This window comes from Perissodus microlepis, chromosome 23, assembly GCF_051167445.1.
Source record: "Perissodus microlepis isolate ML-2025 ecotype Zambia chromosome 23, ASM5116744v1, whole genome shotgun sequence".
NCBI classification, from domain to species: Eukaryota; Metazoa; Chordata; class Actinopteri; order Cichliformes; family Cichlidae; genus Perissodus; species Perissodus microlepis.
Genome location: NC_140482.1, coordinates 14,812,789 through 14,834,930, shown reverse-complemented (window position 1 = coordinate 14,834,930; position 22,142 = coordinate 14,812,789). Strand labels below are relative to the sequence as shown.

The 22,142-nt window shown below is 39.5% G+C and overlaps 1 protein-coding gene across 2 annotated transcripts; it reads right to left on the bottom strand.

Annotated features, from left to right (window-relative positions):
- Positions 1-1,972: 1,972 nt before the first annotated feature.
- On the bottom strand, positions 1,973-21,898 carry LOC146361060 (poliovirus receptor homolog). Of its 2 annotated transcripts, XM_084921947.1 has the most exons (8): positions 21,744-21,897; positions 20,063-20,145; positions 19,793-19,922; positions 17,579-17,902; positions 16,451-16,780; positions 13,457-13,741; positions 13,016-13,117; positions 1,973-4,976 (listed from the first exon to the last, which is right to left on the bottom strand). In XM_084921947.1, exons 3-8 carry the CDS (start codon positions 19,860-19,862, stop codon positions 4,972-4,974), a joined length of 1,116 nt encoding a protein of 371 aa, XP_084778073.1. In that variant the 5' UTR covers positions 19,863-19,922; positions 20,063-20,145; positions 21,744-21,897; the 3' UTR covers positions 1,973-4,971. The 2 variants fall into 2 exon arrangements, with proteins under 2 accessions (XP_084778073.1, XP_084778074.1); XM_084921948.1 differs by lacking the exon at positions 13,016-13,117 and having other exon boundaries at positions 21,744-21,898.
- Positions 21,899-22,142: the final 244 nt, after the last annotated feature.

Here is a 22,142-nt window from a genome sequence, read left to right as displayed (position 1 = left end):
GAAAATATATAGTGAGCTACTTGGCATTTTTTTCCTGTCATTGTTACTGTGGAAACTAAACAAAAATGGTTAGATGCTTCACCTCAGGAAGAAACATAAATAAACCAAAAACACAAACAAACAAAAAAAGAAGATAAAAACAGTTTTGTAAAAAGACAAGAAAAAAACAAGAAAAAAAAACCAGAAAAATTAGCAGAAGACATTGTTTTTGTTTTCATAACAAATGCAAGTCACATGTAAAGACAGTTTTAATAATAATAACAATTTATGTAGTCCTGTGAAAAACTGCATACATCCTTACTGCTTCCACTGGAATTAAGAGGGTAAGTAGCAGTGAGGTGCTGGTAATCAAATGTATTTGATTAACTGATCAGCTAATTAAGTATGAGCACCTCTATAAAAACAGAAGATCTGAAGCTTTTTTTTGCAAATTATGCCACAGTTTTTTACATGGATGACTCTACAATCCCCTTACCTCAGATTGAAACTGAAAAAATCTAAGAGCTACCCCACAGACTCTACAGGCCTCAGTTAGCATGCTAAATGCTCAACACAGTTCAGGAAGAAGACTGAACATGTATGGCTTGATTGGAGGGGTTTCTGGGACAGTGCCTCTTCTCACTAAAAAGGACATGGCAACATGGTTTAGGTTTGCAAAGTTGCATCTGAAAGAACCACGAGATATCTGGAACAATGTCCTTTGGACAAATTAGAGCAAAGTACAGATGTTTTGTTATAATGCATAGCTCCAAGTTTGCAAAAATCAAACTCAGTATATCAGCACAAACACCCCCAGCACGGTGGTGGAGAGGTGATGATTTGGGGTTATTCCTGCTGCCACAGGACTTGGGTGCCCTGAGCTGACCTCCTCTATAGACCAAAGTGTTTTAGACTTAGATGTGAGGCTGTCTGTCTGAGAGCTAAAGCCTGGCACAGCCAGGAAAATGATCCTAAGCACAGCAGCAAATCTAAATCAGAATGGCTGAAAAAGAAAAGAATCAAGGTGCTACAATGACCCAGTCAAAGGGACCTTTAAGGCCTTAAGACAACTGTGCATAAACAAATGCCTGCAAATGTGAACAAACTGAAGCAACGCTGTACAGAAGACTGAGCAAAAATTCCTCCATAATGATACGAGAGACAGAAAAAGCCAAACACACCAATTCAAGTTGTTGTTGCTTAAGGTGGTTCCACAGACTACTGAATCATACTGTCTGTTTAGCTTTTCCCAGGACTGCATAGAGTGTTATGAAAAAGACTGTAGATGTTGAAAATAGTGTGATTATTTTAGGCATCCATTGTGTTGTAATACCTGATTTGTACTTAAAGAACAGCATGGCGACACTCCTTCAGCTGCTCCACTTTCCTTCCACGGCCCAAAGAAATGCTTGTTTAGGTTATTTGGTGACAGCGTATGGTTGTTTGTCTCCCAGACTGGATAGAGTGGAAAGTGGATGGATGCACCTATTTCATAGCAGCCGTTTTGAAACAAAATAATAGGAAACCAATGATGTTAGTTTATACGTGGTAATTGAATTCAAAATGAAACCAAACTCCAGTTTAAGCTTAAAAGCATACAAACTGTAAGGGTTAACTCACTGCACACTTTCAGGTTTTTTTTGGTGTGAAACTTGACTCACAAGTGAGTCATTTAAATAATATTCGAAACAACACATTTTAAACTGGTTAAAGCTATTTTAATCTTAAAATATTTGCATTGGTTAGTCACAGATTTATTCTTTTGTTCTTTTTTTTTCCAAAGAAGGAGATGCCGTTATACCACTCACAGGTTCTGAAAGTAAAACAGTACAGTCACAGCAGTGGGCTGTGGAGGAAATGAGTTTCAGTATCTAACACCCACGGTCCGCATACATCACTGCCAAACAATCTCAAAAGAATCCAAGCTAGTATGAGGGTATCACTTCATACTATTGTGATATTCAGCAAAATCAATTAAAAGAAGCAGCGAAAAGACAGCAGATAAAGTTTTTTATTTATTTAACCCAGTGCCGATCCACATTAGCTTAAGATTTATCTTGCAGCACAAGTGCAGGACACTATTTAACAGATTTATTGATACAAAAAAGGAAAAACACTGTAAAAGCAGCACAATCAGCTTGTTAGTTTCTTATCATCAAAGACATTTATTAATATTTAAACCTTCAAACTGTGTTTATATACACAGATAACAGACTTCACTATAGCATTAAACTCTGAGTTTCTAAAATAAACCAATAACTGCCCATGCAGGCCAATAAACCTAGCACTGGTGCTCCCTACAGTTTAACTCTGTAAATTATAATACTGTACAGCAATGGCAGCAAATGCAAACACACACATAGACATAGATGCACTCTGTGTTTCTTTTGAACTCAGATTACTCACTCAGACACATAGAAAGACACACAAACACCTTCTATCTCTCAGACAGTTATGCAAACAGTAATTCTCAGGATTCATGTGCACAGAAATCGTTTGGGCGGTGTTAACCACCGAGCACACAAAGGTTACAGGTCGACCACCCGTCTCTGTCCTGCAGGCAGCAGCTAAAAATAACAAACTTTTCATTCTTTTCCACCACAAACCATCCTTCAGGGTGACTCACACGGGCCGGTTTACTAAAAGTCAGATTTTTTTTACTTTCCCGTAACTTGCAAGTTCACAATTGGTGCCGTTTTAGCCATCGTTCTTCTCTACATCACAACCACAAATGGAGGGATGTCAGGTGAAGCGACAGCTTCGCGGTGGTGATATTGGTGTCCCACAGCAATCAGGCAAAGAGCAAGTGATGTGGCTTGAAATGTTCAGCCACCTTAAAAGGTTCTGAAACAAAGTATTTTCACAATCACAAAGTCCAAATGGTTTTGGTGATTTCGGTTTTTCTGTGTCACGTTTGTTTGTGCCTCTGGTCTTCCAATTCTAAAGAGATTTTCATATATATGTATATATATATATATATATATATATATATATATATATATATAACAACATGTTATTATTATCTATATTTGAAATGGAAAGTAGTCAATTCCAAACATGATAGAAAAAATGTAGTTACAGTCGTGGTCAGATGTTTACAAACACTCATCATGGACATGAATGTCATAGTAATTTTGGGCTTCCAATGATTTCTTTGAACTGTTCTTTTTCCAGGGTAGAATGATTGTACAGGATTCCATAAGTTTGAATTTATTTTGGATTTTCTCTAATCCACACAGGCTCAAACATGCATACAGACTCACATACATACATTTCCTTATTTAAATCTTTGAATAAGTGGCGCTAAAGGTTTTACATTGTCTTTAACTTGACAAGAGCAAAGCCTGTTAACGTCTCACTAGTCATCATAATTGACTACAACTGGTAATTTCAATTGCTAGCAAAAAAAGGATTTGTTTTTTCAGCACTCATTGGATTTACCAATATTGTAAAAATTGAGAAGTTCTAAGTAGGAGAATTGTAGACATCTAAAAGTTGGGAAGGTCTCTTGAAGCCATTTTTAAACAACTGCAGACTGTTCAAACAAGTAAGTACAAGGTATTCAGATGCATCACCACTTTGCCAAGATCTGGAAAAAGACCAAAAGTGTCACCATCAGATTTGAGGAATTTGCTTAGGATGTTCAGGAACATCAAGGCTCAAGTGTGCCATGAGCTGGCTGTCCACAGTGAGGCCAGTTTTACATCACCATGGACTGAGATGCCAACTCTGCTCCAAAACTGACACCTTCAAGCTCGACTAAAATTTGTAGCAGCCCGCATGGAACAAATGCCTTCTGGAGAAGAGTTTCATGGTCAGATGAGACAAAGATTGAGCTGTCTAGCCACAATGACACAAGGCATGGAGACTGTTTTGCAGCCAGTGGTACTGGGGGCATTCCACAGAGTAAATGTAATAATGAATGAGAATCACTACCTCCAAATTCTGCAACTTCACCTCAAATCAACATTTAGTTGGCTGACAACACAACTGAGTGTTCCAACAGGACAATGAAACACACATCAACACTGGTTTTGGAAGGTATAAACGGGCTGACAAGAAGCTGTTGGAATGGTCTTCTTAAACCTCAGCCATACTGAAAATTTGTGAACAAAACTTTAAAGCCAGGTCTGTGTCAGCTAACCAACCAACTTAAATGAAGTCTACAAATTTTGGCAACAAGAGCGGTTTTTGCTTCTTGATGACTACCAAGTACATCTGGCTAAAGTGCAACTTGCTAAAGGACACTTAACCAAATGTTAGTGTGGTGTTTCAAGCTTTATGTGTAATTTGGACCCTGTGTGGATTAAAGAAAATCCAAAATCAGTTCAAACTTGTTCACTCAAGTCTTGTTTTTTAAAGTAATCAAAGATTTATATTGCACAATCATTCCACCCTGGAAAAAGTAAAGTTCAAAGAAATCATTATAATCCTCAAATAACCATGACATTCATACCCTAGATGAGTGTTTGTAAACTTCTGACCACAACTGTAAATTTACATGACACTTCATGCAATCATATAGCTATGAAAGTTGAAAAAAATATATAACTTATCACACCATTTTCTGACATCAGAGAATAACTAAAACACACATACAAACACACACATGTACAGACACTACACTACGACTTCTTAAGAGAGGAAGCACTGTTTAATCTCACCACTGGAGCTCCATTTTGCCACATCTACTTCTGCATCTCTCAGCCTTGCTATCTTTTATATAAAAGGGTTTCATCAACAATCATCTCCAGTGCTCTACCGTAAGTATAATAACTAGCATTAAATAATGTGGTTTTAGTTCTGTTTACTTTGTAGTAAATTGGTGTCCACACTAGCAGTACCCTCCCAGCTCAGCCCAGTGTTGGCTCAGCTCTGTTCCCTTCCTCCTTCCTCTGAATACTGAATTGAAGGGCACGGTGCTGAGCAGCTAGGTCAGGCTCAGAGCTTCACTGGACCTTCATCAAAGCAGCGGTGACGGCAGACTCCAAATCAGTCTGGATAGAAAGAGACAGACACACAAAGTTATTTGCCATGCCTGCACCTTTGTCCCAAGACCACCGGAAAATTTCCACAGTGTTTAATTTTCCACTTCAAAATCTATCACACAATCCTTCCTTGACAGCCTTGCATGTCCTGTTCAGACTGTAACCGCCTTTTCCTGGTAGGATGTTGTTTAGATTTCATTAGTAAAGAGACTTTTTCAGGTTGATGAGGGCAGCATCAGGTTTCTAGGACATTGGTCCATTAGTCACTCGTTAAGTTTTCCATCGGTTTTAAACCACTATCAAGAAACCAACCACACTAAGGCCAAAACCCACCCTATTGGTGTTTTTTTCCAGGCCTGCAGCACTTGTTCATTTAGATCATGCATGAAAACACAGGTGTGTATGTCAGTTTATCATGTTATCATTTTTATCTTCATTATATCTCTGTATGAAGTGAGAATGCAAAAACTCACAACACCAAAATGGTAAATGGCCTGTATTTGTATAGCGCTTTACTAGTCCCTAAGGACCCCAAAGCGCTTTACACGTTCAGTCATCCACCCATTCACACACTGGTGATGGCAGCTACATTGTAGCCACAGCCACCCTGGGGCGCACTGACAGAGGCGAGGCTGCTGGACACTGGCGCCACCGGGCCCTCTGACCACCACTAGTAGGCAACGGGTGAAGTGTCTTGCCCAAGGACACAACGACCGAGACCGTCGTAACCGGCAACCTTCCGATTACAAGGCGAACTCCCAACTCTTGAGCCACGATCGCCCTCACCAAGCAAATGAATAATAAAAACATGTACTTATTGTTCTTCTTTGCAAGTTTCATATTGTCTAAGACAAAGTAGTCAGTGACAGGCACTATTAGTGTCACTGTTTGACAAATGCTTATTTACAGGTATTGGATAGCAAAACATTTCACTGGCCTAAAAAAAGTTCACAAAATGTATATAAAAACACATACATGTACACGTACAGGTAATGACAACAAGGTACACGTATACGTAACATTTGCTCATTTTGACATCAGCTGATGATCTATTAGGATTTGAGAATTATAAACATAATTCCCAGAAGCTAAATAGATTTTTATAATCCTGGTAAAAAGTTCCATCCAGACTGTGTAATGTGTCTAGGAGAAGTCTTGAACAGACATGCATACATATGCTATGATAATTATAAGGGTTAAGAAAAGCTAATGGACCAGTCTATAGCCATTTTCATAAAACATAGCTTTATGGAAATGTAGTTTTTAGTATGTGCATTTAAGACCACTGAAAAAGGAACATGATATGAAAGATGGGTGTAGCAACTAGGACATGAGCAACATTCATGTCAATCCATCAAAAATACCGGTTGAGACATTGAAAGGAGTTACACAAGCTGACCAAAAAAATCCCAGTCTATATGGCATTGTCAGTAACTGGACTGTTTATAAACTCAGTCTTGTAATTTTAAATCCAAAGTGGCTCTTAAGCTGTGGCTATACATAACTGTTTGAGTTATCATCCAGTTTTATTAATCAAGATCGGAGTTTGAGGTTAGTCTATAAAAAGAAGCCCTCAGAGTATTTCTAAATGTAAAAATGTCACAATATCATCGGCGACAGGGTGTATTAACTTGATATAAATCCCACTCAGGAATGCAAAAAGAAACACAGCAAGCCCTTACACGTCTGTGCACTCACAAAATCCCCAAAACGCCCCCTCGTATCTAAAAAGGCCACATACACAAAATAATGAAACACTGCATGAATTCCACAGACATAATTAAATGCCTGCCACACCTAAATCTACATGTGGCAGCAATGTGAGTTATTTAGAGAGGAAAGTCTATAGCACCACTGCAAAATCGACACATGGAGGCTAAAAGACAATTAGAGCATCAGCGACGGGTTAACGGTGCTGTGAGTTAGTGGAAAATCATTAGTGCAGATGGAAATGAATGCTTGTTAAAGCTGTTTGTTGTTTCAGTGTGGCAACCAGTAGGTGTCACCTTCTCCACATTAGGAAGCTGTGTTCCTTTTAAGATAACATGAGACTAAAGTTTGTTCCTTTGTCCTCCCTCTGATATCTTGGGAGCTATCAGTTCTGCCCCCATGATTCAAGTGGTAACTGTGTTTGTGTGCCGGACCGGATGTGGTGCCAGCCCCATATTTCCTCTGGTGCCTCAGATTAAAAGATGCCACTGAAAACATTTTCTTTCCATGATTAAAGATTTCACACTCTTATCTTTAGTTGTAGTTCAGCCAGCGGCGGACCTTGCGGTCCACATATCACCACCCAACCACGACAAAAATCATGCAAACACTGCCCCAAATAGACCAGCAACATTTTACTGGAAGAGGCCCCGGCCTTGGTCCTTCTTCCCAGCCAAGATCGAGGCAGGCAGAGTGCGAATTACACCCACTGTTTGAGCAGGAACTACCGGGGCCTATTTGTGGCTTTTTCATGGTCTGTCTTCAACCGCAGACATTACAGTACCTCAATGGGTTCACAGTGGGTTTCTCTGGAACTGGGCATTTCAGAGACTTTTGTCAGCAATAGTTTTAGAGACCGGCTGGTGCACGGTGCAGGATTTTCAGCTTTTCCTCTAACTCAGGCAGGAAGTACAGATTTCTGTCCTGAGGTGAATTGCTTAAAAAAAATGACATGGTAGGAAATATTAAGGCAAATTACATTACAAGCCATAAAATTAATTTTGTTAGTCAGAGCATCTTTGGAAACACATGGTAACCTGCTATAGTTTGTTTTGTTTTGGTTATTCACCAAAAGAGGTTATTTTGTAATTTGTTTCCAGCACTCAGCAAGATTTGAATCAAAACATGATAGTTCTTGTTGGTTTGGGTGATTATGCTGTTAATCATATCCTTCCCAGTCCTTATAAATTAGATTAATACTTTTAATTAATGCATAAACTGATGTTTTAACTGTGGTTGTTACTATTTTTCCACAGATATATTTAGGAAAAGTAATGTAAAAACAAGACTTGCATGGAGACTATTTCTTTGGTGGATTTCATGGTTTCATTAACAACAGTTCTGCTCTCATAACAGTGCAAGCTGAGTACAGCCAGGTCCCCTAGCATCTTATGTGTAGCTAAATCCGACCAATCACATGCAGCGACCATGCCTACAAAAATGACAGACAAGATTACAATTACAAGGTGGATGTTAACAAGCAATATTAGATCCTTAGCAGGACTGAAACACAGACAAACTTAGCAGAAGGTCGTTCTGATTTGTAAAAGGAATATCACTCATGTTTGTTTCATTCTTTGTAAACTACAACTGGCCCAATTTGAAAACCCATTGAATAGTGTGCTGGCGTAGTGCTGGGGAAAGTAACTAGCTTTTTCTATGCTTCCAGTATTGCCAGGATGTCTGGATAGCTCATACCCGATTGAAGACTCCCTCTCCTGCATGCCAGGAGACAAAAGCAGATAAATTTACAATAGCTAATAAAAAACTAAATTACCATGAGAAGAGTTTCTAGATTGCGTTTAATCAAATTAAATCTCTTGCTTGTTCTCTACACAAGATTTTAACCTTCATGCAGCCGACGCCATTTCAAAAACAGCTGGTCAAAAGAACTTGGACTTCAAGTGGACTACAAAGGGAAACCAGAAACCATTCTAATCACCTTGAAAGTCAGTATTTTGTATGATGACCTTTATTCTTAAATATATCCTGAACTCTCTTAGGCAGCTTTGTAGTAATTTCTTTAAGTAGTCTTCAGGAATAGTTCTCCAGACTTCTTAAAGGACATTCAAATCTCTTCTTTGGATGTTTCTGCCTTTTGTTCTGTTCTTTTGTCAACATGATGACACACTACTTCAATAATGTTGAGGTCTGGGCTCTGGAGAGGCCAATCCATGACTGAGTGTTCCACTGTGTGTTTTTCTATGAAGATACCTTTTTACGGCATTGGCACTGTGTTTGTCGTGCTGAAAAATGAAGCTTTTTCCAACCAGATGCTTTCCAGATGGTATTGCATGGTCAATCTCAATCTGACAGTACTCTTCTGTTTTCATACTTCCATCAAGTTTGACAAGATCACTAACACTACTGGCTGAAATGTGTCCCCAAACTATGACTGTGCCTGGGACTTTTACAGATGTCTGTAGAAATGCACTATTTTACCTCTCTGCTGCCCCCCTCTGTACATATTGATAATGATTTGAAGCAAAAATTTCAAACTTGGACTCATAACTCCATCAGACCTGTTGTCACTAATTTTCAGTCCAGTTATTGTGTAATTTGGCATACCTCAGCTTTTACTCCCAGTTTTCCTCAAGACCTTGACTTGAGCTAACCTCCCACTGAGATCGTTTCTGATGAGCCTTCTGAAGGGTCAGATGTCTCAGGTTCTGTGTGATTTGTTTTTTATTTTTAAGGAGACAACATTCAGATACTGTTCATCTGCTGTATAGTCTTTTAGGCATGACACTTCTTCTTTTGTCCTCCACTTGTCCAATTTCCTCAGATTTCTTAAGGACACACTGCACACCATGCAGACATAACCAGTTTTCAGCTAATAGCTCTTTGGGAATCACCTTGGTAGTCACCAAAAATACTATTTTCTGCCCTTCAAACTGTGTTATCTTTGGCATTTTTCACAGATTCAACAAAAGAAATGGAAAGAAATAGTTTTTTTGTTTTGCAAAATACTAGCAACAATCTGCCTAAAGATACTATTTAAGATTGTTTTTGCAAAGTCGTGTCTCAAGAGTTTTTCACAGTACTCTACGTTCATATGCAAATAACTCTTGATCCATATGTATAAACTAGATCCAAGTATGGGAAAGATGCATTGCAGCTGAATTTTTACACGTGATACTATGTTTATATTGTGAATTGATCCTGTAACTAGAATTAAATTTTCTATTAATGACAGTGATGATCTTGGCTTAATCACTGTGTCATCAGGTGATATCACAAAATCATTAAATGATCAGAATACATGAAGCTGTTGTGCTGTCTGATTTTAAAAAATAAAACAAAACTTGTCAGGTTATCTAAAAGTAAAAACAAAGACACTTTGCATCACAGCTTTAACTGCAATCTGAATCACATCACAGTAAAAGCCTGTGTTTGCTCCACATCCCAACTTGGCTAAGACTGGGAAATACATATGGTAAGAGTGTGTCTGTACAGCTGAGTATGAGAGGGGACGTTGTTATCAACTGGGCAGCCTTTCAACTTAGGACTTGTCACAGTTCCCTCATCCAGGCCCCCTTAATGTCTGCCTTCTTTCTTAGTCTCAGGGATTAGACCAAGAAAGAGGGTCTTTTCTTCTGCCTGCTAACTCCAGACAATCGGCACAATCACTTGTTATTCTGCTCAAGTCCCACATAGTTGGAAAACAAGGAAACTTGTGGTTCAAGGAATGTTTCAAGGAAACAAGGGCTTCATTTCCTGGGAAAAATCTATTTTTACAACAAAGCCACTGCAATCTATTCAACATATCCCACGCTCAATTTTCTGGTCAAACATGGCACAATCAATCACACTGCTAACATAGTATTTAAGAGTGTTCCTGACAAAAACAGAACCACCCTTATATCAGCAGCATGAATGGGGACTCTCTTGTGTGGGCAAAACCTAGCTTTGAAACTTGACATGAAGAGGTGACAAGGGTGCAGTGCAGTGAATTCCCACCTTTACAACATCGCTGAAAATTTTTTTTAAAAATTGAAAAAAAAAATCTTTGAAAAATCAAACATAAAAATGTCCATGAGGGGATGACATATTTAAGCTATAATGGATGATAGTTTTTTGACTGTTGTTTATGCGTGAGATTGTATTAGCTATGGATGTCAAGAACAGTCATGTGACCCAACCTTGACACATCAGCTCCACTTTTGTTTTTCTTCCTTTACAGCTTTTGTTTTGCCAGCCAGAGCACCAGCTTCAAGCCAAGGCCTCTGTCAATACAGCACAAGCCAGAGTTTCCCTGCCTCCCTTTGGTATGGAGGTAATTTATGATAAGGGGGAAATGGGCAACCACCCACATGCCACATTACACTGGCAACTCACTCAGTCATTATTGTGGGAAAGGTGTTAACAGCAGAGAAGGTAGTGTCAATGACCTCGGAGAAGGCATCTGCCATGTTGCCTGAGTGTGAAAAGAAGCTGAATATTGACCTTTAGAGGGTGTTTTCTGGTAACTGTTAGTGTGTTTCATGTTTTGTTATAATAAAAACAGCTGAAACATCAGAAATCTCCAACTTAACTGTAATTATATATATAAAAAATATAAACTGTAATATCCTTTTTTGTAATCAAAATTGGCAGACACAGCTATTAACATTGGCAGAACTAAGCTGTGAATGGTTTCCTTTCTGGCAGCTAAGTATCTTTCAGGCTATGCATTTATTGTTAATAAGCAATTTATGCTTCCTTGTATTCCTATTATTTTCCCTGTCTGCAAAACACAATGGATTAATAATGTCGGCTAAAAGAATCACATTTTTTATGCCCAATGGGAACTAAAAAAACAAAAAACAAATACAAATACAAATACAAAAACCCACATTCTTAATTTCTAATTAGTTCAACTTGAACTCCAAAGACTAAGCTAAAGATGCCACTGTGACATCACCAACTGTCACCAACTAATGCTGGCTAGTTAGCTTGGTTAGTAAGGTACATCTGTACTTTTATACTATCTGTGGTATAAAATGGGATTCTATCTTCATCAAAAACAGGGCTTAAATAAAAAAAAAAATTAGTAAAGACACAAATGAGTTATCAGAATCAAAATATCAGAAATTGGTAACTTATCATTGTCACCAAGAAGGGGCAAATTAGCTCTCGAGACCAACACTGTTTTATGCTCCAAAGATATTTCAACAATTTGTAAGTCAATGGGAACTGACCCACTTTGAAGGCTGATTGAAGTGGTCAATTGAGGAGCTGCTTTTATGTCTTTCTTGAAATAGTTTTTCAGTTCCTGATGTTTGCTCATCATTTTGAGAAGTTATTTATTCTCCCATTGCTACAAACAAATATTTACATTTTTGCTGTCAGTGTTGTAAATCTTTACTACGTTAGAGTAAGTTAGAGTCACATTTGTTTCAACTTGGTAGTGAAGACACCACCAATCTTTAAATATATATGGTAAGTATGTTAGAAAATAGGGGTGACGAGAGTAAACTCTGAGCTAAAACTAGCTAAAATGTTAATGGTAATGATATATGATCTACCTCCTTTATATACAAGCATTCAAGAATTTTTTTCCCCTTTTTGTTCATTTTCAAAATTACAAATGACAAAATAATTAGGTTTAACTTTGAAAAGAAAACAAGTTTTATCTGTCAGTCCTTGAAGCAGTAGTTGTGCCACAGTAGTTCTTGGAGGCTGATTTGGTATGTCACAGTCAATAAATGCCAAGATGTTTTCTGTTCATGTAACCAGAAGAAATGTGGACACTTTATCACAGTCACGGTGACAAGAGGCACTCAAAACTTGGCCAGCACAGCAGGCCACTAGACAAACACTGCATATGCACTGAGGGTTTTTCTCACATCATGGACATCCTGTGACAAAGGAAAGCCTAGAAAACCTTAAGTAAAGCAGAATTTAATAAAAAAAAAAAAAAACAACAACAACAAAAAAAGTCTGGTAATTTCTTCTGCTTGACATATATAATTACATGGTTCCTCATAAAGGCTTCCCAGAATAACTTCACTGTTTTGCTGAACTTTGAGGGAATACCTCAAAGGGCTTCTTATGGACTTTCTTCAGCCATGTTTTCTGGAGCTACTAGGATTGAGAGTGCCAACCATATAAGGGAAATCTTCATATAGTCTCGTAACAGATGTTAGTCTATGTTTGATGACAGGCTGTAATTTATTATTGCAAAAACTACACTCACTGCATTTCCAAAATGCCTTTTGACACCACTAAACGGCAAAGCTGGCCTTGTTGCGTCAAGCTAAATCCTAGCACTCCAGTAACTGAATGCTATTTAAGAAATGTAAATGTGAAGCTTTTTTTTTTTTTTTTTAAAAAAAAAGCTTAGATTTTAGACTCACCATCCGTACAGATGAAGCACTTGCAGAGACACACACACAAGCACAAGAGGAGGACCGCTGCCACACCGCACACAGAGATGAGGATAACCATGGCTGAACCCACTGTGGCACACAAACACACAAGCTCACATTTCCTCCAAAACACAGATGATGTCTAAAAGTAGGATATATATTATGTATGACATCTGGAATAAACATGTTAGGTGATGTGGTAAGACAAGAAAGGTTCTCTGTACTAAAAATAATCCTTCCCGTACTATGTGGCATTACAGGATTCGGGACCCCATCAAAGCAGCCATAATTACCCAGCACTAAAATAGCAGAGGATGCACATTTGTCAACAAAAGCTCCTGTTCCTAGTAAAGGAGCTTTTACACATTATGGCATATTATATTTGCTATAATGTGTGACAGGACAAGACATCATTCAGGAGGTCCTCACTGTTTGTGTTGAGGGACATCATCAGGGGTTTATTCAAACCCGGGTGGTGCACGATGCACTTGATGGACAGGTCGCTGAACAGCCCAGACTGGAAGAGTAGCGTGCTCGTCACTATTGTTGTACCGTCGCCTTGTTCGTAGGCCGACGAAAATGGTGGGCCTAGGGTTCGGTTGTCACTGCTGACGTTCCACGTGATCTCCGCCGCAGGCCGGGACTTGGCCGTGCAGTTGGCCTCAGTGATCCCTGAAGGTGAGGTCACCTGGCTCACCTCTGGTTTGGGTAAAACTGTAGAGAGACAGACTGAGTTAATGGCCGCTTGAAGTTTATTTTGCAATTTTGCTTAGGTCATTTTTTCATCCTGTGTTACTCTTTTTCGGTATTCTTTTAGTTACACCACAGAAAACAAAGATTTGCTCATCTGCCTTCCTAATGAAGATGGACAAACAGAGAACATCGCCTGTCAATCTTTCTGCCCCGACGACACAGTGACACAAGTCGTCCTCCGACAGGCCTGGAAACAAAAGCCAGACAGAGAACAGAGCCAGAGCAGCTTTTACTGACTGTGTGTGTGTTTATGTGTGTGTCTGGATCTGGTGTCTGCTTCCAACAGTTCAGACAAAAGCAAAGCCTGTTAGGAAAGCAACATACGCACACACACAAACACACACTAGGCTTTGTGTCTAGGGAAACAGTAAACCACTCATCCCCTGGGCTTGATCCCACATTAATCACCACTTTCCCCTCGGTGACACCCCTCTCTCATTATCACTCCAAAAGCACCCACACACGCACTCAGAGGAAGATCAGCTACTACTCTCACTCCTGGAACTTTTGCTCATGATCACTAGAGCTACATTTAGTCTTCTGATGGAAATCTACGTCCTAACTGACGTTTTAACCCAAAACTCCTTTTTTCTCTACACCACAACCTTGCACACCATTCAAGTCAAGTTGTGGTATACACTGATCCAATGCAGTTACACTTCTCAGGAGGCGCAGGCCAGGTTACGTGGAAGCTCGCAGCATACAGTTAAAATGGGACTCCGGTTCTGGCATAAGTTACTGAGTAGATCTGATGCAGAAGTATAATTCATGTGTAAAAGTGTAATAGTGGTCTAAGCAACTCTCTCTCACTGAGGGGAAAAAGAGATCAGAACAGTAGTTAATGACCCTCTCCAGTACCTCTCACCTTTGAGCTGCCTGTGGTTTGTTTATACACTGCTTTTCCTTTTCCTGAGCTATATACGGGATCCACACACACATACACTAGTACACATTTCCTCTCAGCCTTCAGTATATCCTCAATGTGGTACATGTCAAGACCCTTTTCCGAGAGGGTGAAAGATGAGGCAGAGACCATAGAAAGGCGCCAGCACCAGTGTATTTAGCCCGAACTTTACAGCCACACCTTGTTTTTCTCTTTTGTGTATCATGTTCTGGGTTAAAGTTAGGAGCAGGTTTAGGGAAGAAAACTAGTTTAACTTTCTAGTATGTGACACTAACCCATACCGTATAAATGTTCCTGTAAACAAATACAGGATTGGTAATATTAATAATATGTTTTACTTTCAGAGATCCATGTTCAGCGTGGGAAATTAACAATAGCACTACTCATTGAACTGGAATGATCAGTTTGGTCAGTTCAAGGAAGAAGCAGGTCCCATGCCATTTAAATTTTTTTCCAACATATTATTTTTATTCTAAATGACACTAACAATGGGCACAGATTGATGGAAAGGATGGAAACACTTTTCCATGTCAACACCCAGTGAAATATTTATCTGACATTTCCTGGAAACAGCTCACATTAGTCATTTCCAGATGTCCAGAAATAGCCTTATCATCATCATCATTATTATTATTATTATTATTATTATTAAGTGTTCCCATTATAAAATGAAAATTGTAGGTGTGCCTCCTAATACAACTAAAGCTAAAAGAAAATTGTTTTTTTTTAATCTGCTCTAGTTTATATTTGCTAGCAAATGCCCATGCTCCAGTATTGTTTGTACCTGTAAGCTGTTCTATGTGTCTAAACACAAAAAAGAAAAAAACCCCACATCGCTAGATCTTTCAGGATTTGTGGGTATAATTTATATGTTAGTGCGAAATAGCAAAACTATAATTTCACAAGGTGCTATAGATGCAACAAGGCAAAAAAAACAAAACAACAAAAACATGCAATTTTAGCTTGTTGCTAGGTAGTTGCACGGCAACATGATTATGCCACAATATATGAGATAGATAAGAACAATCAGGGGTCTCAGATATACCTGTGTGACAAATTTGGTTCCTCAACTCTTAATTCTGAAGGACAACTTGGTGGTCAAAGAAACTAACAGACAGAGATTTTTGTGTATTTCAATGAGAAGGTTGCCGTTGCTCTGTTGTGGGATCTCCCAATCGTTTTATGTGTATATATGGAAAACTGGAGGCTGGGAGAGCAGCAGCAAGGGCCAACACATATAATAGGTACGACACTCACAGCATGAAAGTAGGCTCTGAGGGAGATATGGGTTGCAAAGTGGCTTGCAGGTGGGTAGCAGCTGTTGTCAAGTTAAGGCAACTTAAATTGGGGGCTCTATATGAGATTTACCAATAAGATGTGTAGAAGGGTATCAGCTGACATGGCATGGTAATAAGATAAGCTACCATGACTACTTATCATGGCTACTGCCTGCCTGAAATAGCGCCTGAGCAATCATCCAGTGTATGATCCTTGCTTGTCTCAATTCGGGCGAGGAGGGTTGTAGTTTAACTTTGAAGAGTATATTCAAAGCTGGGGTTGTGGAGATTAGCCATATATAGAGGCACTGATAAAATATGGCTACTGAGTTGCTAATGACTAAATGTCATGACAACTTTGTCAGCTATATGTAATGACAGACTTTGGATAACATAGAATTCATCACCTAATAGGGAACAATTTCCAAGGACCAAATACAGTAAAAAACAAAACAAAACAACCAAGTAAACAAAAAAATAAGATCTCACCATAAACAGAGAGGCATGTGGTGGCGGCCCGGGTGCCATCTGGGTACGTGTGGAACTCACAGGTGTAGCAGGCCTCGTCCTCCGTTCGGACAGCCTTTATCGTCAGCTCAGTGTGTCCCAGGGTTTGGCTCAGGCTGACCTGACCCTTGAACTGTTCCTCTATTTTGTAATGGTTGCCTTCAGCAACGGAGCCAACAGTGGTGGTGTCACCCTGCTCGGCTGTCTTCCTCCACAAGACCTGTCGGACCCTGCCAGGGAGGCTGTACCAGCATGAAAGGGTGGTCGGCTTTCCACTTATGGCCGTCTTATTGCCATTGAAATGCACTTTTCCTGGTACACAGAAAATTCTAGTCAAATCAAGTCATTTTTATTTATACAGCAGATTTTAAAATAACAGGAGTTGCTCCAAAGTGTTTTATAGTCATCTAGTATGGAAAAGTAGCTGTCTACACTGATATTCATTAACTGCATGCAGCTTTTAGGGTAGAAGAGATGGTCTTTAAATAAGAATAATGTATGAGCACATTTAGCAGTAACAACAGGAAGCACTAAGGTTAGCAGCCTGGGTGGGCTCTCCTGCTCCTGCTGATCTGAGAGTTCAGACTTTAACCTGCTACTTCCGGTTTTACAGGATTTTGCTGCCCTCAGGCAAAACAAAGCTTATACTGTGCAATGTGACTTCCACAAATAAACACAGTTGCAAAAGAGGCTTTGACTTTATCATAAAGGCACAAAAGTTCAAATGTCAGTTGGAGCTGCAACCTTGAAAAATGCAGACCGAAGACTGTTGTTTTTAAGAAAACAGAATCAAGGGGATGTTATGAGAACCACCAGTAAGGATATTATTGCAGAATGAGTCTAAGGAGCTTGGAGGCTAGTGAAGAGGTTTTATCTCTCAATCAAGAAGCTTCTTCAGTTCTAGGAGAACAAGTCCCACTAGGGTTTAAATACCTGAGACTCTCCACCATTTGGTTTTAGAACTGAAGAAGCTTCTCAGATGAGAGCTTAAACACCTACAAGAAACTCAAAGTTCAGTCACTTCCACAGACATGACAGAATGGGAACATTCCTAAAAACGGCTCTGAGGTTAAAGCTCATTTTAGACATATTTGTAAGATTTACTCTCACCGATGATATTGAAGCACGCCAAGCCTTGTTGCGTGCCCTTGGGGTAAACATCAAAGATGCAGTGGTAGCAGCCGCTGTCAGCAGCCTGCACTTTCGTGAAGGTTATGTAGCTAGCGTTGTGATGGGAGACAGTGAGCTGCACATTTTGGTCTTGGTGACTGATGCGGGGCGACACCCTCTGTTCGTACGCCAGAATGAGCTTGTGGTGCTTGTTGAGCCAGCGCACTTGGTGGACCATATCACCTGGCTCCGTAGTGATGTTGCAGCCGAGCAGTAAGGGATGACCTGCCTCTGCGGTCAGATTAGCGGGAGCTAAAACCTTACCTGACGTAAGGCACAAACACAGAGTCAGCTCCTGTAACTCTAAAGACTTTTTCACTGGTAATTATGTGGGGAAGTAAGAGTAACACTGAATTTAAAAACAAAACCCTATTCCATTACAAAGTTGTGAGGGCTTGAAAAGAGGGCATCTGGACTTGTTTTTTTCTGGAAAAAAAAAAAATGTTTGACTAAAAGTGGTCTGATTGGCCTTTTTAATGCCCAGGTAATGGAGAACCTACAATGAAGTTTACACAAAAATACAAAATTCCATCCATCCATTTTTAGATCACGTGGGGTAATACAGAGGTGTTTCCAGGCTAGCCAAGAGACATAATCTCACCAATCTTTTATATTCCATCTTTTATAAACAGCTTTTGATAAACACATTTGCTGCTGTGCAAAAATATTGTGCAATTATGCATCGAACTAATGAGTCTAGTAAGGTATGTAGAAATAATCACATCGGCGACACGAAACAGAAGTCAAACAGGTTGGGCACAACTGCTTCAATCTTAGATAATTGCATTTTTTTTAACTCTTAAAAATAAAAAATAACTAGAAAAATTTGCATTTCCTGCGAAAATGCAGTGTGGATGCCTTAACGCTGAAGATGTCTGTTGAAAAAAGCTGAAAAAAATGCTGCCCTTAGCAGGATTTGAACCTGGCCCTTCTGGTCTCAAGGCGGCTACTCATCTCACTGAGCCAATCTCATTCTCACAAAGAAGAGGTGGAGAGACTGACAATTCTGCTGAAATGAGCAGAAGCTGCTGAGAATTGTGCTGATAAGAGGTGAAAAGGCTAAAAATTTTGCAGAAAAGGGGTGAATCAGAAGAATTTCTGCTGAAAAGAGGTAAAGAAGAAGAAAGTTGCACTGAAAAGAGATGAATAAGCAGAATTTCTGCTCAAAAGAGTTTTTTTCTGAAAACAGCTTAGATTTGTGCTGATTAGAGGTGAAAAGGCTGAAAATTTTGCAGAAGAGGTGAATAAGCAGAATTTGGGCTGAAAAGAGGTGACAATTCTGCTGAAAAGAGGTCAATCAGCAGAATTTCTGCTGAAAAGAGGTCAATCAGCAGAATTCTGCTGAAAAGAGTTTTTTTCTGAAAACAGCAGAAAAAACTGAAAATTTTGCTGAAAAGTGGTGAAAAAACCGAAAATTCTGCTGAAAAGGGGTGAAAAAGCTGAAATTTGTGTTGAAAAGAGTTAAAAAAGTTTTACTGTTAACTGAAAGAAATTTTGCCATAAGCGGGATTTGAACCCCGGCCTCCCAGTCTGAGAACGGATGCTCATCTCACTGAGCTAAAACACAGGTCAACCCGGCAAGGAAAATCAGTGAGGCCACTGATAATATGGCAGAAATGGGCAAAAAATATTGAAAAAAAAAATTCAATATCTCAAAAAGTATAGAAGTTATGAGCACCAAAAGTCATAGCCCGCATTAGCAGAAATAGCAGAATTTTTTAAAGTTTGAATGGCGAAAATCGGATAAAAACTGTGGGAGTAGTTAAGTGCCAAAAAGTGTACGGAAGCAACTAGAATATAGTGGAATAAAGAATAAAGAGAAACAGCTATGATATAGAGCAAGAGTAATATGAAGACAAACCAGGACATACGCAGTTACTTTCTTGCAGAGGCAATTCCATGCAAAACCAAGCTCACCATTAAACAAAAACGAACTCACTAAAGTGAGAGTTTTCTCTTTCTGACTTTTGCAATCTCATGCCTACGGTTTGTAAACTAACAGTCTGCTCTGAAAACAGCCTAGGCCATTGTGAAACTTTGGTTATAGCAGCAAGTGTAATCATCATGTAAAAAAGGAGGCTATAATCATTTTGCAAAAACACAGAAAAAAAAGAAGAAACCCAAAAATTAAACACGCACACGTATCTGGAATACCTTGCGTCGTAGAGACAGCTGCTCCTACGATCCAGAGCAGCAGACGCAGCGGGATAGAGGACCCACACATCGCACACTGAAGCAGGGTAACCGACTCAAGCGCTGACCCAATCTTACATCCAGACTGCAGCTGCACACACAAACGCAGTCAGGGAGTTTGACCACAACCTTAATCGCAGCGGGGAAACCTCAAGATTAAGCACTTTTTACAGCTTCTGGCTAAATAAACAGGACAAAGAAAAAAGGAAATAATATTCCTAAAAATCATACCCCTGTCAGCTGTCCAGTGCTCTACTTGTTGAGCCGCTGCTGGTCAGAACAGTAGATCCTGCATGTTCTTGGGAAGCTGTCAGCTGTAATGGAAAAGCCAGAGGAGGACATTAGCAAAGACGTCAGCATCATAAGAAATTAAACTTTTTCTTTAGTATTCTTTTTTCTTTTGGACATCTGTGCATCCCACGGTTAGTTTCCTTTAAAAGTTGCTGCTATGGCGATTTGTAAGCATCAACAACAACAGATGCTGATTCAAGGAACATCACCTGGGGTCTAATAGGGGGTTTTATATCTAATCAACAGCATGCGTTCACTCCGGTGAGCCCATAACTATCTGGCAACGCAACACAAGCACACCTCTTACATGTCTAGACAACATCAAGCCCTGAGGTTTCGACATCGATACCTGCAACCACAAAGGAATTACAGTGGCCGGATGCTGAAGATGGAGGATGGAGGGAGCATTAGTCATTAAGGTGAGCACAGCATGCACAAGGACATGCAAAGCAGAGGGTGTGCAATCACCAGCTGAGCCCAGCAGTGAGTAAGCTGTAAACATCATACTCTGGCATAGCTCTGCTCTCATTGTTTCACAGAGACAATAGAAAGTCACCACTGTGGCTTTACTTGTGAATTGTACTTGGCTTGCATCAGCTCTCCGCATCCTGGAGAAAAAGGCTGGAGGAATTTGGCACAAAGTGACTTTTGATTAAACTTGCTCTGAGTCAGGTGAAGTGGACTTACTGGTAAAGAGAAACCTGCCTAAACCACAAGACAGACCACGTCCAGACCTCACAGCTTTTACGGGCATTATTTTGCACCATTTACACTGTCAGCCATCTGGCTTCAAACAAGCTGCCTGCTCCTGTTGGGCAACAGTTAAATCACTTTTCCACTATAAAGCCATACTGATGTCTCACAGTAGGCTGGGAGACTCAGTCAACAAGGCCAAACAGATGTGGCTTTTATTGTGAAAGTCCAGCCTAATTTTCTTCACACCCAAGGCAAGTCATCAATGGAAGAGACAGCGAGGGAGCTAGAAGTTGACTGACAACAACATTTCAAGATCAACAAGTGAGGAAGTGAAACCTGGGTGCCAACCAAAATCCAGCCTCAGGAGACAGACTGAACACATCTTGAACAGATTTCTAAAAAAAATAAAAAATAAAACAACACACACACACACACACACACACACAAAGATAATTTCCCCCACATTTAAAAACAAAGTTATCACATTTTTATTTTTCAAATAACAAAACTAATTCTCTTTTCATAAGAAAATCACTGTACTTAATAATATACTATATAATACTATAGTATAAAATAATAGGGACAGATTAGTGCAATGCATGAAAAATGCACAGTAAATATCAGTAAGTAAATATCAATCCTTTAAAATACTTTAGTCACAGGTGCAAAACAGGAAAAGTGTGATAAAGTTTGAGTTTATATTAATCCAAGTCATTTTAAGTCGATCACACAGTCATTCGCTATGAAGGTTAAGGTCAAAGTTAGAGATGCTGTGAAGAATTTGACAGCAGGTGGGTTCAATTTAAACGCTCAAAGAAACAAATGCAAAGCATGCAAGCGTTAACCTTTAAAAATATTTCAGTCCTTCCGTGCTTACTTAAAACTGTTCAGAATTTACAAGGAAAAAAGAAAAAAAATCAAATACCTGCTGACAGAGTTTAATCCGCAAAGACAAATGGGACCCGGCGTTCGCCCTGTGCGTCAGGTGAGGTGAAACTGGAAAAGTATAATCTACAGCTCGTACATTAAACCAATACTCCAGCGTGTTGTTTCCTTCTGCGTTTTTTCAGCCCATGAACTTTGCAAACAACCCTCTGAGGACGGGAAAGATGAACAAACAGAGACCCCCAGAGGCCGAATGGCGCAACTGCAGTTCAAGAAATCAGCTGCACAGGTTCAACCATTCGTTATTAAGTGTGCCTATGCCAAGAGGCACACTTATTACTATTCGTCGGATTTATTATTCTTCTTCTTCTTATTATTCCTCAGTTTCTGCCTGAAATTTTGCAGCGTAACTCGCCCCAAAGTTTTGAGACAAGGTTCA

What these genes read in the sequence shown, in the direction of transcription:
- LOC146361060 (XM_084921947.1), bottom strand. Translation starts at nt 19,862, where the DNA reads ATGTGTGGGTCCTCTATCCCGCTGCGTCTGCTGCTCTGGATCGTAGGA. An exon ending in AGCTGTCTCTACGACGCAAG is followed by an intron (nt 17,903 to 19,792) that starts GTATTCCAGATA and finishes GCCTTACGTCAG; the next exon opens with GTAAGGTTTTAGCTCCCGCT. An exon ending in CACATGCCTCTCTGTTTATG is followed by an intron (nt 13,742 to 16,450) that starts GTGAGATCTTAT and finishes GTCTCTCTACAG; the next exon opens with TTTTACCCAAACCAGAGGTG.